The 15808-nt window shown below is 44.8% G+C and overlaps 1 protein-coding gene across 3 annotated transcripts in view; it reads right to left on the reverse strand.

Annotated features, from left to right (window-relative positions):
* Prdm2 (PR/SET domain 2) overlaps positions 1 to 15808 on the reverse strand; it is a 95277-nt gene that overhangs the window by 70106 nt on the left and 9363 nt on the right. For 2 of the 3 annotated variants that reach the window (XM_090335777.1, XM_090335778.1), the window contains exon 2: positions 13459 to 13532. The exons of the other annotated variant lie outside the window; for it this stretch is intronic. In XM_090335777.1, the coding sequence (XP_090191903.1) occupies positions 13459 to 13467 (9 nt within the window). In that variant the 5' untranslated portion in view covers positions 13468 to 13532. The remainder of the gene's footprint in view (positions 1 to 13458; positions 13533 to 15808) is intronic. 3 annotated transcript variants of the gene reach the window in all.

A 15808-nucleotide genomic window follows, 5' to 3' on the forward strand; every position in this document is an offset into this window, starting at 1 on the left:
ATAGGCAGAAAGCAAACCCCAAGCTGAAAAGATTCATTTTTCTCACAATGAAGCTCTTGTAGTTAAGAATGATACATGCCAAGGAAAAAATTTATCCAAATTTGCAGCCTGCCAGCACTTCAATTTTTAAAGTATCATCAGTTGTCTGCTTAGAGAGAAATAAACTCTGAAGCTACACAGCAAGCATGCTGGTGTGCTGGGGACTGTGCCACCTTGTAGGCAGAGCCATGCCACTTTCAGAAGCACAATTTATTAGGTGCTCAGTTAGATCTCTGTCTCAACGAAACCTCACAAGCACACTTACAAAATAGAGGAAAATAGCTCTGCTACCTTCTAATAGTTCAAGTACAGATAAATTCAGAATAGGCATTTTTCACTTCTAAATAAGAGAATCTCCATTTTTACTTTTAATGTATAAACTGGGTCTGGGAAATGTGAATAAGCTTTAGTCCAAAGAGGAGAAAAGTATTCAACTGGTACCTGTAGCCTAGAGCACATAATGATTATTGCATGACACTGACAACTAAGCAATGAGTAGTTTCAAGTCCACTTGGAAGTCAGAGTTTACGTCCCTTTTCCTATCGGTGACCCTGGGCCCAGCCTTGGCACCACCTGAAATCCCCAAAGACACCAACCTGGCAGAGGCACTGCACTGCTTCCCTAGCCCAGTGCTTCTGGTGCAACCACAGCACTTCAGTAACAAGCCTGGGATGCAGGCTGCCGTTGGTAAGCCGAGAGACAATGACACGCTCCATATTCACATGCAGAAAAGGAAAGTGAGGCTTAGCAGGCACTCAAGTGGCTCATGGTATGAAAGTACAATCTGACCAGCTCTGCCCTCCAACTCTAGACTGCCATGGAAATGTCTACAGGAAAGGTAATTCCCCAAGGACAATGTAGGATGGGAAGACAATAAAGGAGATCACATGCATTAGCATTTGCCAAACACCTGTGAAAAGAAAGGATTGAAGCAGGGCTTACTAGAGTTGTACTGGCTCAAGTACACCTTGCACACACATGTAAGAGCAGCCAGGGAACAACAAAATCTCCAAAGGCTTTGCTTACCTGGTTTGGTGCTGTTTTGTTTGAGACAGTCTCACTATGTAACCAGGATGGCCTTGACCTCTTGAGCTATTGCCTCAGTCTCCAAGTGCTAGGATTATAGGCTTACACTACCACTCCTGGCCTCAACACATGACCATCATTAAAGTAGACTCAGTGCTGCCCATGTAAGTAGACAATGGCGGGGCCAGGACCTACCTGCCCAGCTGCTAGAATCTGGCTCTAGCTACAAACAACCTGAGACATCCTTAGAAACAAGAATGCAGATGGCCTTCCCTCTGCCTGGCCTCTCTCCCATCTGTCCAATTGCGTGTACCTTCCCTAGGACTGCCTCTCTCACACTTGTTACTCTAATGTGGGCTCATTTCCCAAGAACGGCAGTGGACTCGACGTGTCTGCTGTCACTAACATACCTGAATATGTAGAGGGAGGTAAGAAGGAGGGGGGAAACAAAACAAAACAGTGTCTGGAGCAGGGGAAGTGAAAAGCAGCCAGAGCTGAGGCAGGGACTCAGAGGAAGGCACCAGGAGACAAAGCCACAAGTAGCCAGGGAACTGGGGTTGCTCCTCCTTCCAGAGGTTCTGCTTCGAGTGCTGCCTGAAGGTTCTCCACTTGACTGTAGTGCCAGCCTGGCCATAGAGGCTGCAGCCTGGGCACTGTACCAGTGCACAGCCCTGCAGCCACCAGCACACCACATCTCAGTGAACTTCATCAATTACCTGCTCCTTAACTAGTTTAGATTTCCTTCCCTGAGCTTTCCCACTTCCTACTGCAGCCAGCACAGTCTATATTCTCTCCCTTCCCCAGCTAAAGGCCACAGGGCTCTGCTTTACTGGATCTGCTGTCCAATCACTAACAAAAACTTCCTAAGAGCCGGTTCCCTGCTCCCTCCTACCTGTAAGTTCACAGCACCAACCAAGAAGCCCACCCCCTAACGAAGGGACCTCTGCTTCTTCCCCACCACCTGTAAGCAACCTGAGAGATTTTCATTCTCCATATGTGACTGTCACACCATCACATGGGAAGGGTCCTGTGCACTGCACTGTCCTTGTGTCGCTGGCTGAGTGGGCGCTGAGCTCACTCAGAACTTACTCCTTCCTCTGGGCCAAGGTCACGCTATATCCTCTATGCAAGTTCCTTAACTCCATCATTCCATCAACAATAGCCTCAGAGAACGCTGATAGGCTCAGGACATATTGCTCATTATTCCAAGCACTCTGGGTTGCCTCTTGCCTTTCTCCTCCCCCTACTTCTCTGTCTCTCTCCTCTCTGCTCTCTTTCTCGGGTTACTGAGATTTGGATGTAGTGCCTGGCACCACCTAGGTAGGCCTTGAGCTCATTTAAGCCAAGCCAAGCTTGCTTTTTGAAGAGTCCCACTTTGGGGGCCAGGAGCATGGCTGAGTAGTAGAGTGCTTGCCTAGCATGCACAAAGACCTGGGTTCGATTCCCTGGTACCATATATATACAAAAAGCTAGAAGTGGTGCTGTGGCTCCAGTAGTAGAGCTCTAGTCTTGAGAAGGCCCAAGGATAGTGCTCAAGTTTGAGTTCAAGCCCCAAAACAAAAATAAATAAGGAAAAAAAGAAAGATAGGAAGGAAGGAAGGAAGGAAGGAAGGAAGGAAGGAAGGAAGGAAGGAAGGAAGGAAGGAAGGAAGGAAGGAGAGCCCCACTTTGTATCAGGGCAGTGATTCTATTCATGCTTACCAACATAGCTGGTATGACAGGCATATACCATCATACTCAACAACTGTTTAAGAAGTGGTCTGCCGAAGTTTTTGCTTGGGCTAGTCTTGAATCTATGCCTCCAGAGAAGCTGGGATTATAGGCATGTGACATCACACCTGGCTGGCATTTACTCTGCACTACCACCTGCTGCAGTTTCTATATGGTCTCTACAGAGGAAACTAGGTCTTGCTCACTGTCACAGACAGCAAGTGGCAGAACTAGGTAATTCCAACCCAAACAATCAGGCTTTGGGTCTGTCTCTCAAATTCTAGGCACAAGAGAAACCTCAAAGAGTCCCTCAGTTCTAAACTCATGGAGACAGAGTATGTATATTACCATCAACCTGGCATCCAGGCTTCCTGAGAAGGCTCTTTCAGGGTCTACCAAGGGAGGGCTAGATGACACCACTTGTCTTTTTCTCTCAAATATGCTGAGTACAGTTTTCCTAGGGTTATATTTATAGGATGACATCATATTGACAGCAGGCAAAATGTGTGATTGTCTTGATTTTACATTTCTCTGCTTTATGACTAATACTGGTATACTAAAATTATACGAAAGCAACCTCTGAGTTTTGCTAGTTCATTCATCCAGCCAGGTGAGCCTGTGGACTGCAGGGAGCTAAGATGAAAGTGAACATGAGATTCTGCAAGATTTCTTTTTATTTATTTTTCTTGGGGGGAGGGGAGCAGGGGACACTGTGATGCTGATCCTGGAGGTTGAACTCAGGGCCCGGGCACTGTCCCTGAGTGCTTTTGCTCAGGACTAGTACCTACTACTTGAGCCACAGCTTCATTTCTGGCTTTCTGGTAATTAACTGGACATTAATTGGAGTCTCACAGACCTTCGTGCCTGGGCTGCAATTCTAGATCTCAGCCTCCTGAATAACTAGGATTCCAGGCACGAGCCACTGGTGCCCAACTCTCCAGCAAGGTTTTGTTGGAAGGTTTGGCACTAATCTCTAAAGGAACAACAAGAGCAGATAGATAGGTGTAATGGCTTCTGGGCTAATGCAACACTGACACCACTGCAGGGACCATCACTACAGTGAGCTCCAGGTTAACACCACACTGGCCACAATGCAGGGAGCTCTGGCCTAATGCAACACTGGCCACCAACGCAGTGAGCTCTGGGGAAGGGACAGAAAGGCTGGACAGCTCTGCCATCTACTGAACCCCAGGGAGCAGGGGCTGAGACCTTGCAAGATGAGAACTAGTTAAGGGCGAGGTGTACTTATACTCAAGACCTCTGACCTACCAGGGCACAGGTGGCTCCAGGATCCACACTACTATCCTACTCTGGCAGGCCTTTGCCTAAGGCTCCTTACCAGCTGGGGTCCCCCTCACCAACTCACAGGGCATTCTAGGCAGGCTGACAGGAGCCAGAGACTCTGCTTTGTTCACACAGACATGGGGCTGGTGTGTGGCCTGGGGCAAAGGTCCTGGAGTAGGATGGGGATGGAGAGTGGCCAGGCCTCAGCAGACTTCAATCCAGAGTGAACAGATGAAGAGGCCAAAAAGAGCCCTCGTTCAGAAGTCAGGGCAGGAGAAGAAAGGATGGTAGGGAGGCAGTTCTCCAATAGCCAAGCCTTTGAAAAGGCTTTATCTGATCCCTTTCTCCATCCCCATGGCCACAGCCTTTGTTCAAACCAGAAAGAGCAATTTCCAACAGGCCCACATGAGCCGAGCGTGCTGACGTATGGGCATTATCCTGTTCTCCTAGGCCAGCAAGATGGGCAAGTCCAACCCACTCTGCTTGCAACGTAGGCAAGTGGGGAGCTACGGTATCTCCACTATTACCAACAACACAGAAGTAAAACATGTTGAGGTAGAGTTCAGTGGTAGAGCACCCCGTCCCCTGCTGCCTCTACACACATACAGCCTCAGTTCCCCCCTCCACTCCTGAAGAACACGGGTTGACAGAGAATAGGTCAGGCAGGAGGAGAGATGGGGGTGGCGGGGGTGTCTACTGTCCCCGGAGAGGCTCCTGATGGTTAGTCAGACTGAATTGCCACATTTGGACCCATTACCATCCAAGGCCGTGAGGCTTAGCTGTTCTATCCAGGGCTATATTTCAGGAAAGAAAAACTACTGAAGAATTAACAGCAAATCTCCACTTCATTCTTCATGTGGAATTCCAGGCTTACAATCTAGCCTCCTCCCTCCTAGACCATGTCCTCTTCCTACCTGGGTCTGTCACAAATCAGACTTTCAGCTGCTACCAAGCTGAGGATATTTGTCTCCTGGCCTCTCCACTTCTTCCCAGCACTCGCATCCTCCACGGCCTTTCAGGTCAAGTTCAAATCCCAGCTTATCCACTAAGATATTCAACATCCCATCATCACTGCCCTTTTCTGATTTCTTGTGTGGTAAGTTTAGGGGCCTGGAGAAGAAGGTTCCCTGAGAAGTGGGTCACTCCGGAGGTGTTTGAGGATACTGGGATATGCCAGGCATAACCAGAACCAGGACTGACCAGTGGCTGAACACATCAGGTACTGGTCTCAGGACCTTATGTTACAGGGACCTGTCAGATAAAGAGCAAAGACCAAGAAGCCAGGTGACCTGCCCAAGGCCACACGGCCAGTGGGAACAGCAGTCAGAGTAGGAGGAGGAAGTGGGACAAAAGGCCATGAAGAGGAGGTCAAGCCGGCCTGTCCCCAACCCAGTCCAGGTCAACACCACAATAAGAGAGAGGGTCATGTTTCCCACCACGGGGCCTTCTGATGATGTATGGAAATGCTATTCAATGCAGTAACGTTTTTCAAATTTTAGAAATAACATAATACTTTCATTCTGAAAAACTATGTTCTACATTTTAGTAAAAATTTGGTAATTTGGGGCCAGGAGTTTGGCCTAGTGCTTGACTAGTATGCACTAAGACCCAGGTTCAATTCCTCAGTACCACATACATAGAAAAAGCTGGAAGTGGTGCTGTGGCTCAAGTGGTAGAGCTCTAGTCTTGAGAAAGCCCAAGGACAGTGTGCAGACCCAAGTTCAAGCCCCAGGACTGGCAGAAAAAATTTAATTGCTAATTTATCTAGAATACATGACTCTAGATCTAAGTCTATCATTACTCAAGATGTGAGCTGCTTCTTCTTTTTTTTTTTCTTTGTGGATCATGGGGCTTGAACTTAGCCTGGGCGCTGTCCCTAAACTCTTCAGCTCAAGGACCCTTGAGCCAAGCCCCATTTTCTAGAAGTTAATTGGAGATAAGAGTCTCAGGTTCTTTTGTGATAGGAATGGCTTTGAACCTTGATCCTCAGATCTTAGCCTCCTGAGTAGCTAGGATTACAAGTGTGAGCCACCAAGGGCAAGATGTGAGTTTCTTCAACTATATATTTATTGAGATTTAAGTCATAACACATAGGACTCACCTCACTAGAAAATATTACTGTAAAAATCAGAAAATAGTTAAAATTTATATTCTTAAAAAAATATGTAAAATGCTAAGCCAGGAGCTGGGCTCACACCTATAATCCTAGCTATTCAGGAGGCTGAGATTTGAGGATTGAGATTCAAAGCCAGCCAGGCCACAAAAGTCCTTAGATTCTTATCTCCAATTAACCTGGAGAAAACTGGAAGTGGTGCTATAGCTCAAGTGGTAGAGTGCTACCCTTAGCTGATGAGCTCAGAGACAGCACCTAGGGCCAGTCAAGGCCCTCCTCCCCCCCATCACACAAATAATAATATGCCATATAATTACCATGTATTAAAAAAGCAAAATGGTTTTGATTTTTTTCATACCATGTATATTTTTAGGATTAGAAAAGAGTGGTAAAGGGACTAGGGATAGAGTACACACCTATAATCCCATTAAACTAATCAGAAATTAGAGAAAGGAAAAAAGGAAGATCATAGTTCTAGAGGGATACAGACAAAAATCCTATCTGAGATGTAAGAAAAATCCTATTTGAGATACGATCTGAAAAACTAAATAAAAAGGTCAGAATGTGTGACTTGAGTGGAGAGCACGTGTCTAGCAAGCATGGGGCTCTGAGTGTAATTCTCAAGGAAGGAGGGGTGTCAGGAGTGGTGATACACACTTATAACCCAGCACTTGGGAGACTGAGGAAGGAGGAGCCAAAATTCAACACTAAATTTAGTGACATACTATGCCTGGTCTTGGGGCGGGGAGGAGGGGGAGGGAATGAAGGGAAAGAAGAGAGAAAAAAAAGCAAGTTTTTAAAAAAAAGAAGGGAAGAAAGGAGGAGAAAGGAAATGAGGAAAGGTAAGAAAGAAAAAAACGCCAACCCAGGCTAGATTTATGAAAGCCTCTTCTAAAATGATGTCTGGTAAAAGGAATGAAGATTTGATGTGGCCACAGGCACCTCATTTCAAAAGCAGTGTCCCACCTGCCAAAAGCACACAGGAAAGAGCAGGCAGCTCAGACTGCCACTTCTATAAAACTCTAGACCAAGATAAACCAATCTACTGGACAAAGGGCTGAGCAGTGGTGGTCGGCACAGAGGACCAGAAGCACGGGACAAGAGAAATGCCTCATAGACTGATGCTGGCAGTAACTACAGGAGTGTAGACATTTGTCAAGCATGCCATACTTCATATGGCCACATCTGGCTACACATGACACCCTGCAAGGACTTAAAGTCAAATCACCAGATTAAGTCCCTAATTGTTCAAAGTTCATTCAAGTGAACCTTTAAGGCACCTATGAAATAGGGTAAAGAAGGAAAAGTACCAATACAATAGAAAATATTTCAGTTAAGATTTCTTTTTGTTTTGTTTTGTCTTTTGTAGGTCACGGGACCTGAATGTGGGGCCTGGGTGCTATCTCTGATCTTTTTCACTCAAGGCTAGTGCTCTATCACTTTGAGCCACAGTGCTACTTTTGGCTTGGCTTTCTGCGGGTTAGAGATAAGAATCTAATGGATTTTCCTGCCTGAGCTAGGTCTGAACCATAGTCCTCAGATCTCTGAGTCCTGAGAAGCTAGGATTACAAGTGTGAGGCACCAGCACCCCACTAAGGTTTACTTTTTTTCTTGGCCAGTCCTGGGGCTTGAACTCAAGAGCTTAAGCACTGTCCTTGGGCTTTTCTCAAAGCTAGCACTCTACCACTTGAGCCACAGCACCACTTCTGGTTTTATCTGTGCATGTTGTACCAAGGAATTGAACCTGGGTTTTCATGCATGCTGGGCAAGCACTCTACCACTAGGCCAAACTCCCAGCCATAAGGTTTACTTCTTTATGTAAGAAGTTCCCATGACCCAGGAAAAGTGTGCTGATGCCACCCCTCCAGGTTGCTTGTGGCCTCTCTGCATCCTGGAGCACTGTCGGACAGTGGTAAGGGGCCCTGGGCAGCATGCAGACAGACACCTCTGTGGCATTGGCTGCTCTGATATAAAACTGCTTATGCCACCTACAGAGCAAAGCCTATCAATGGCGTTTTAACATGTACAAGTTCTACTAAGTTTTAACCTAGTTTAAATAGTATTTCATGAAAACATAAATAACTATATATATGTATATATATATATATATCCTTGTCAATTGTAATTTGTTTAGAATGATTTATAGCTTATAATTATAGTTTGATCAAGGATAACATAGAATGAGAACAGTAGGTCACAGAAAATTCAATTTTGTTTTACATTAAGAATACTTTAGGGGCCAGGAGTTTGGCCTAGTGGTTAAAGTGCTTGCCAAGCATGCATGGAGACCCAGGTTCGATTCCTTGGTACCACATATATAGAAAAAAAGCCGGAAGTGGTGCTGAGGCTCAAGTGGTAGAGTTCTAGCCTTGAGAAAGTCCAAGGACAGTGCTCAGGCCCTGAGGCTCAAGCCCAGGACTGGCAAAAAAAAAAAAAAAAAAAAAAAGAATACTTTAGAAGCAAGCAAGCCAGTAGCTCACGCCTGTAATCCTAACTAATCAAGAAGGCTGAGATCTGAGGATCGTGGTTCAAAGCCAGCCCAGGTACAAAAGTCCTGAGACTCTTATCTCCAATTAACCACCAGAAAACTCGAAGGGGAGCTATAGCTCAAAATGGTAGAGTGATAGCCTTCAGCTGAAGAGCTGAAGAGCTTAGGGACAGTGCCTAGGCCCAGAGTTGAAGCCCCACAATGACAGGGAAAAAAAAAAAAAAGAATACTTTAGAGCTAAGCTTTGGCTCATACCTATAATCCCAAGTACTCATGAGGCAAAAACAGGGGAATTATAAGTCAGGGTCAGCCACAGCAAAAAAAAAAAAAAAAAAAAAAAAAACCCTAGTAAGATCCCATCTCAACAAGCATGTGAGGCATAGTGGTACAGTACAGGCCTATAACCCCAGCGACACAGAAAGCATAAGCCGAAAGAACCACAGCTGAGCAGGCCAGAAGCCGGGGCATATCTCAAGAGACAGAGTGAGCACCTACCCAGCAAGTACAAGGACCTGAGATCAAACCCCAGCTCACGCCTATAATCCTAGCTACTCAGAGGCTGAGATCTGAAGGTTGCATTTCAAAGCCAGCTTGGGCACTAAAGTCCATGAGGCTCTTATCTCCAATTAACCACTAGAAAACTAGAAGTGGTGCTGTAGATCAAGGGTGGTAGTGGTAGGGTGGTAGCCTTGATCTGAAGAGCTCAGGGCCTGGGGTAGGATGGTAGCCTTGAGTTGAAGAGCTCTGAGCCCAGGGCCAGAGTCCAAGCCCCACAACAGACCAAAAAGAAAAGAAAAACCCCGTTATAAAGAAAAGAATGCCATATTAGATTCATGCCAAGATATGGATTACTGAAACAACAGAGAAGTAATACAATATTCCCTGCAGATAATCTTAAAATATTAGAAAGCTCTAAATTTCTAGGGCCCGTTCAAGACCCTGTTCTCAACACACGTGTGCACACACACACATACTCACATGTTCATACACACTCAGAAGACGAGGCTACTACCAGAAGGCTGAGGAGAAGACTAGGATTCTGAAGCAGCTGACGTGGTGCCTGGGTGAGGAATGAATGAGCCCTCCTCAGGGAGAAGTGCCAGGCAGGAAAGAAGGTTCTAGTAAAACAAGCACTCTTCTTATGAAAGTGACAGCTGTGAACTCAGACAGCCAGTTTCAGCAACAAGTAAGCAAACCCCATATGTTTACCTGCACTTGGCCTCCACGCAGTCAGGGTTCCAGTCTAAACATGCAAACCAGAGTACGCCATTGTCACCACATCCCCACTGTGCCTGTGATAAACAGGGCTCTCCATGTCTCTCATAGCCCTGGCCCCTCATGCTGAGTCCCTGATGGGGCCAAACTGCAACCCCTGGTTTGCTCTCTGTTCTTTAACCAAGCCCATTCCAACCCCAGGGCCTTGGTACTTGCTGGTGTCACTCTGCCAAAAAGTCCATTCCAGATCTCTATAGCTGGTGTCTGTGGGCACCTATACCAGAACCTCCCTCCCTTTCACCTACCCACAGTTCCTCACCATAGGGACCTAGCCTGCAGTCTTTCCCACACTATTTCTACAGCAACTGTAGAACATGGTCCACCTGGTCTGGCTGGGCTGCCTTGCGCAATGTTCAGGGTGGACCTGCAGCACCAAGTCACTAGAAGAAGCCTCTTGAGGTGCCCACGGATCTTTAAAACCAGTCTGGAAGGCAACCTTGCTTTGCTTTGGCTGATCAGGATACTGAGACACTGCTGCCATTTGCCAAGAGGCTGGGAGAGAATTCTAAACACTAGTAACAATCTGACTTATGGGGACACCAGGAAAGCACAACTGTGGCCCCAGTAACCTAGTCCTCATGGCAGCCAGGGTACTGCACCACCTAAACTTTAAGCCAGAATCACAGTGTGTCTGCAGCCAGCCTCCATATATGTGGTCTTCCAGGGACCATGATGGCAGAGCATCACACTGATTCACACCAGATGTGCAGCAAGCACAGGAGATACACACCAGGGCTATACTTAATCCCTAAGATTGGGAATTGCCTAGTATGTCAATGTAACCTTGCTTTTCTTAACTTACACTACCATATAGCAAGGTGACCGAGAATGGGAACTTTAAAATTATACAGGCCCTGTACTAGCAAGCACTCTTCCACTTGAATCATGCCTCCAGTCCTTTTTACTTTACTTGTTTTTCAGATAGGGTCTATTACTTCTGCCTATGGCCAGCCTCAAACAGAAATATTCCAAGGTGAGATTACAGATATGTGCCACCACACTCAGCAGGCTTTCTGAAGTTGGGTCTTGCTAACTTTTTGCACAGGCTGGCCTCCTTCTCTCAAACAACTGGGATTACAGGCATGAGCTACTGAATTCAGCCCAAGCTGAGTCTGTTTGATAATCAAAGCTCTGTCACCTCTCTGTAGTCTTCACCTCTCTATAGTCTTAACATCTTCATCACAAAATGAAGCTCTAATTGATGTACTCTATGAGCAGTTAAAAAGACCGAATCAACAGGAGACTGCATAGTCTGTGCTAGAGTGCTGGCATGTCCGCTAAACACTCTAGCTGGATACAAATTAGTATAAACGCCTGCATATCTAATCTAAGCTACCATATGTGAACATATCATGTCACTCAATAGACCTAGAAAGAATAGAACAAAAAAGAAGTTACATTTGTTCTCAAGATGGCTCAGACTTCACGATATACGTATCAGGATGCAACCCCATACAAGGTTGAGAAGCACCTGCCCTGCGCTACATATGAGCTACCAATGAAGGAACAGAGGACAGAAGCAGTGATTTAAAAATGGAGAAGCAGAGGGGGATGTGATGACTCCTGCCCAGGCACAGGGCATGGGCACAGCAAGAAGGAACAGGGCTGATATGCAACGCAAGCTGGGCTCTACACTCAGGAAGCGATGGCAAAAGCGTAAGTAGTGTATAGGAACGGCAGGGAGCCAGGGCACAGGTGGCTCTGCCTAAAATGGTGTTCTCCTGAAGTTTTCAATGCATTGAAATGAGCATTATGAAAATAACTGGCCAATACAAGTGAAAACCATAAACTATCCTGAATTCTTAATTTCTAAAAATTGTAAAGTCAATTGCACTGACACATTTTATGCCACAACAAAACCAAATTTTAACAGCATACAGCTAATCTTCCAGCAAAGAAATATGACTGAGACTACTGAAGATTTCAGACTAATTTTCCTAATGCAAATAAAACTTTCATTACTAGCAGATTCCCGACATCACAGCCCAGTGAGCAATTTGCTGGCACCCGTCTACTGATGGCACATCTGCCACTAGAAAGAAAAAAGGCCCGTCCACTGATAGCACATCTAGCATCAAAGCAGACCTCTCCATCTGATATTAAAACTTGTCAAAAGTAAAGGGAGATTGTAAAAGAACCAAGAAAAAAAATGGTTATTGCTACAACTTTCAAACAGCATGCAAACTTTGAAACAGGATCATTTGTAAAATATTAAAGCCAAACACACTAGAAATATTACTAGCCTAACACAATATAAGACTTAATAAGCCTAAGGTCAAACCCATAGATACCTCAACGAGAGCACAGTGACGGGATTCCACAGAACAAAGCACTTCTAGATTCTACTCTGGAAGCATTCACTAACTCAGTAAGGAAGCAAATTCATTCGGTGACCAGATTCACGTTAGGAATCAATCTTAAAATAGGAAAATTAACAAAACCTATGGCATATAAGCGTGCAACAGTGATGGGGTGGGCCTGACGATCTGTTCTGTGCTGCCTTCCTTCTTGCCACTCCAGAACTCATGGGCCTTCAAAAGCACGTCGGTAAATCTCTAAGTTTCAAATAATAGAAACCATGTGCCCCATGTGTTTCCTGGACTCACTCCTTTTGATGGAGTCATCGGCAGTAAAATAAACAGATTTCTGATAGACAAAAATAATGAAAGGAAATCAAAAGAATCCAGTCCCCAAATTTCCCATCTCCTAAAGCTACAAAGAGTGAATGCACTGAACGTGGCTGCCTGAGGAAGCAGGATTTGTGAGCTTTGGGTAGGAGCATCTGTGCTCAGTGAACAGTGTCCACGGAAGGACAAGGATGAGCAACACAAATTATTTCCAAGTCTGAAAACTCTAAGTAAATGAGTCAAATCTATAACATAAGTTTTGTCCATTTTTTTAATTTAACAGACTTTATTTACTAAGGTTTTTAAGACAGAATGTTTCTGACACCCATAAAATTTTTTGCAACTGCAAGTAAGATAATATTGAGACCAGAAAGAAAGAACACTACTCTAGAAACACATAAAATCCTCACAAAGAACACTCTTGACATTGTCTATACAGCCAGAACCTCTTCTAGGAAGAGGATTTTGCATGACAAAAGACTTAAATGTGTTTGCTCCAATGCACTCTCCAAAAACAACAGTCAATATTCCTGTTCCAATCAATGGAAACTTATAAAACAAAAAGTGCTAAAAATGAAAGTTTGGTAAATTTCAAAGGAAACAAAGGACAAAAACCTCAGGCTGGGGAGGGCAGGGGAAGGTAAAACAGAAAGTCTGAACTAAAATCCCTATGAATGAGGCGCAAGGGCCACGGAACTGCCAGCCCACACCCAGACACGCACAACCCAGTCTACACCAAACGCACATGATGGAAGAACACAGGGACGCATGGTTTGAAGAAACAAAAATGAACATCTGGAGGAAGGAATGGGAGTGGTGCTATTTTCTTTTTTTAATCAGGAGCTGGTCTAACATCTAGGTCATGAATTCATATAAATTTTTATTTTTAAACTCACCTGATTCATTTTCAGTTCCTGTTGTGTTCTGTAAAGATACACACAACAAAGAAACTTCTTTGATTACATGAGCCCTAAAAAGAAAAACAGACAATTGTAATATGTACCTGCCTACAAATGTACAGTGATTTAAAACCACATACAGACCTGCGGTTTGCTCAGGGGACATTCACACAGCAACTGGGATCACCTTCCAGCTCTGCTAGGCTGACAGCTCACAGCTCAGACTCCCTTCCACAGCAAATGCATTCCTATTAGCCTCACCCAGCCGTCAGTTCAAATTTTTGCTCAAGAACTGCATCATTTCCAAGAAGTGAATGAGCTTTGTTAATAGTCCGAAGCACAAAGCGCTGAGGAGTGGCCGGCAGTGCCTCTCCCTTCCAATAACTGCTGTCTGCAAACAATGAGACCCCATTACATTCCTGTTTCTCCAGTTCCGGAGGTAGAACGGCGGATTTACTAACTGGCTGTAGGAAATTCCCTTTGAGGAAAAGAGTACAAAACATACAGTAAAATGCAACGGTTTTAACGAAAAGGTTTGGAAAGAGCTACAAATAAGTCACAAGATTTGTCTTCAACATATTCACAGTACAGCAGAAGATGGGCCCTACACAGAAGATGGCCCCTAAGATGACTTTGCCTCATGAAGCCACAGCCATCACTGCACTGTGTTAGCACGCTGTGATGGCCACAGGGACAAGGTTGCCTAATAATCTTCTCAGAAAAGGCCCTGTCCTTAGGCGGTGCATGACTGCATTCATTTCTAGGTAATAATGCACAGTACACGTCTCCAGTCACCTGATGTTGTTCACAATATATGAAAAGCACACCACTTTAAGTTGAACAACCGCTGTCATTTCTAAATGTTTCCAGTACTTGCACGTATACACATGCATACCCCATAAAGTCTAATTCTTATTTGTTCTCAGGCACTTACTACAAAATCACTTTCTCTTTTCTTACACCAGAGACACAGCAGTACTCTAACCTCCTGTTTCCTCTGGAAATAGCCCAAAGAATATGTAACTGAATGGCATTCTTCTTGCTGCTGACACTACCCTGCCTCCTCCCATCAGAAAGAACTTGGCTTTGACATTTTACCTTTAGCTCCGTTCCATAGGAAGGAGAGCTGTATTGTCTTTTCTTGAGCTTCCATTAGCAAGCAAAGGCATTTATCTTTTCATTGGGGCTAGTTCACCAATTTTTATTTTAATGTTATAGAATACATTCTATAACATTACATCTTGAAAGTTACATCTTGAAAGAGGTCCCTGCTGGCCAAGCCAATATAAACTATTTATATACAAATAATCACTGAATGAAAAGTCAAAAGAACTGAAAGATAAGCCATGTAATCCACATCCATAAGGTCTAATACCATGCATCTTTCTGTACATGTAATGTCCCTTACAATACATCACATATTGAACACAACCAACTCTAGTGTATGAGACCTGATTTCAGGATGGCATGTTAAAAATGGCTATCTGGTTATGTGTCTATCTGGCTATAATAAAACAACAAAAGGTTCATGGTCTCTGAGATTACACAGCTGGGGCCCCTTCCATAAACGCCCAGGGAGCACCATCAGTTCCACTAGGTGGTCCTGTGGCCATAGGCCCCAGGGCTTCACTGTGCTGCACTCCGGGTCAGGGGCATTTTTACCATTCTGCAGAGGGTGTCCTATGTCACATACTTGCCTCACGTCAAATGCACGACTCAAAGTACGAATACGTCCACAGAGCTGTATAGCTGCCACCACCAGACCAGACCAATGTCAGTACAAAGTGAGCCCCTGGAGCCAATGGCAGGCAAAGATCCAGGCCTTTTCTACACCTCCCTGCCCGGTCCCCCCCTAGATAAATACTAGTCTACTTTTCTGCCTCTACACAATTACCAACTCTGGACATATAATGTTGGAGGTCAAAATTTACTTAAGGATCTTAAGTTATATTCTTTTTTGTTGTTGTTGTTGGCTATGTGGCTTTAACTCAAGGCCTTGAGTGCTGTCTCTGAACCTTTTGGCTCAAGGCTACAGCTCTACCACTTTGAGCCACAGCTCACTGACTTTCCATCCCAAGCTGGTTTTGAACACAATCCTTAAGTCTCAGCCTTCTGAGTAGCTAAGATTACAGGCGCTCTGACACCAGCACCTGGTGTTTAAATGATATTCTTAGGAAAGGAATACAAAGGTATCTCTGTTCGTATAAAGTAATATTTATGAAAATGAACTCCAGGAAATGAAAATGAGAGCTTTATTCTGGATCCTAGAAATGGGCAACACTGCCCTCTATAGAAAAAAGTGGGCACTCCTTACCCTGCACTGGCCTGCTCCTGCCTCTCCATTAAC

This window comes from Megascapheus bottae, chromosome 6 (assembly GCF_031878675.1).
Source record: "Megascapheus bottae isolate mThoBot1 chromosome 6, mThoBot2.hap1, whole genome shotgun sequence".
NCBI classification, from domain to species: Eukaryota; Metazoa; Chordata; class Mammalia; order Rodentia; family Geomyidae; genus Megascapheus; species Megascapheus bottae.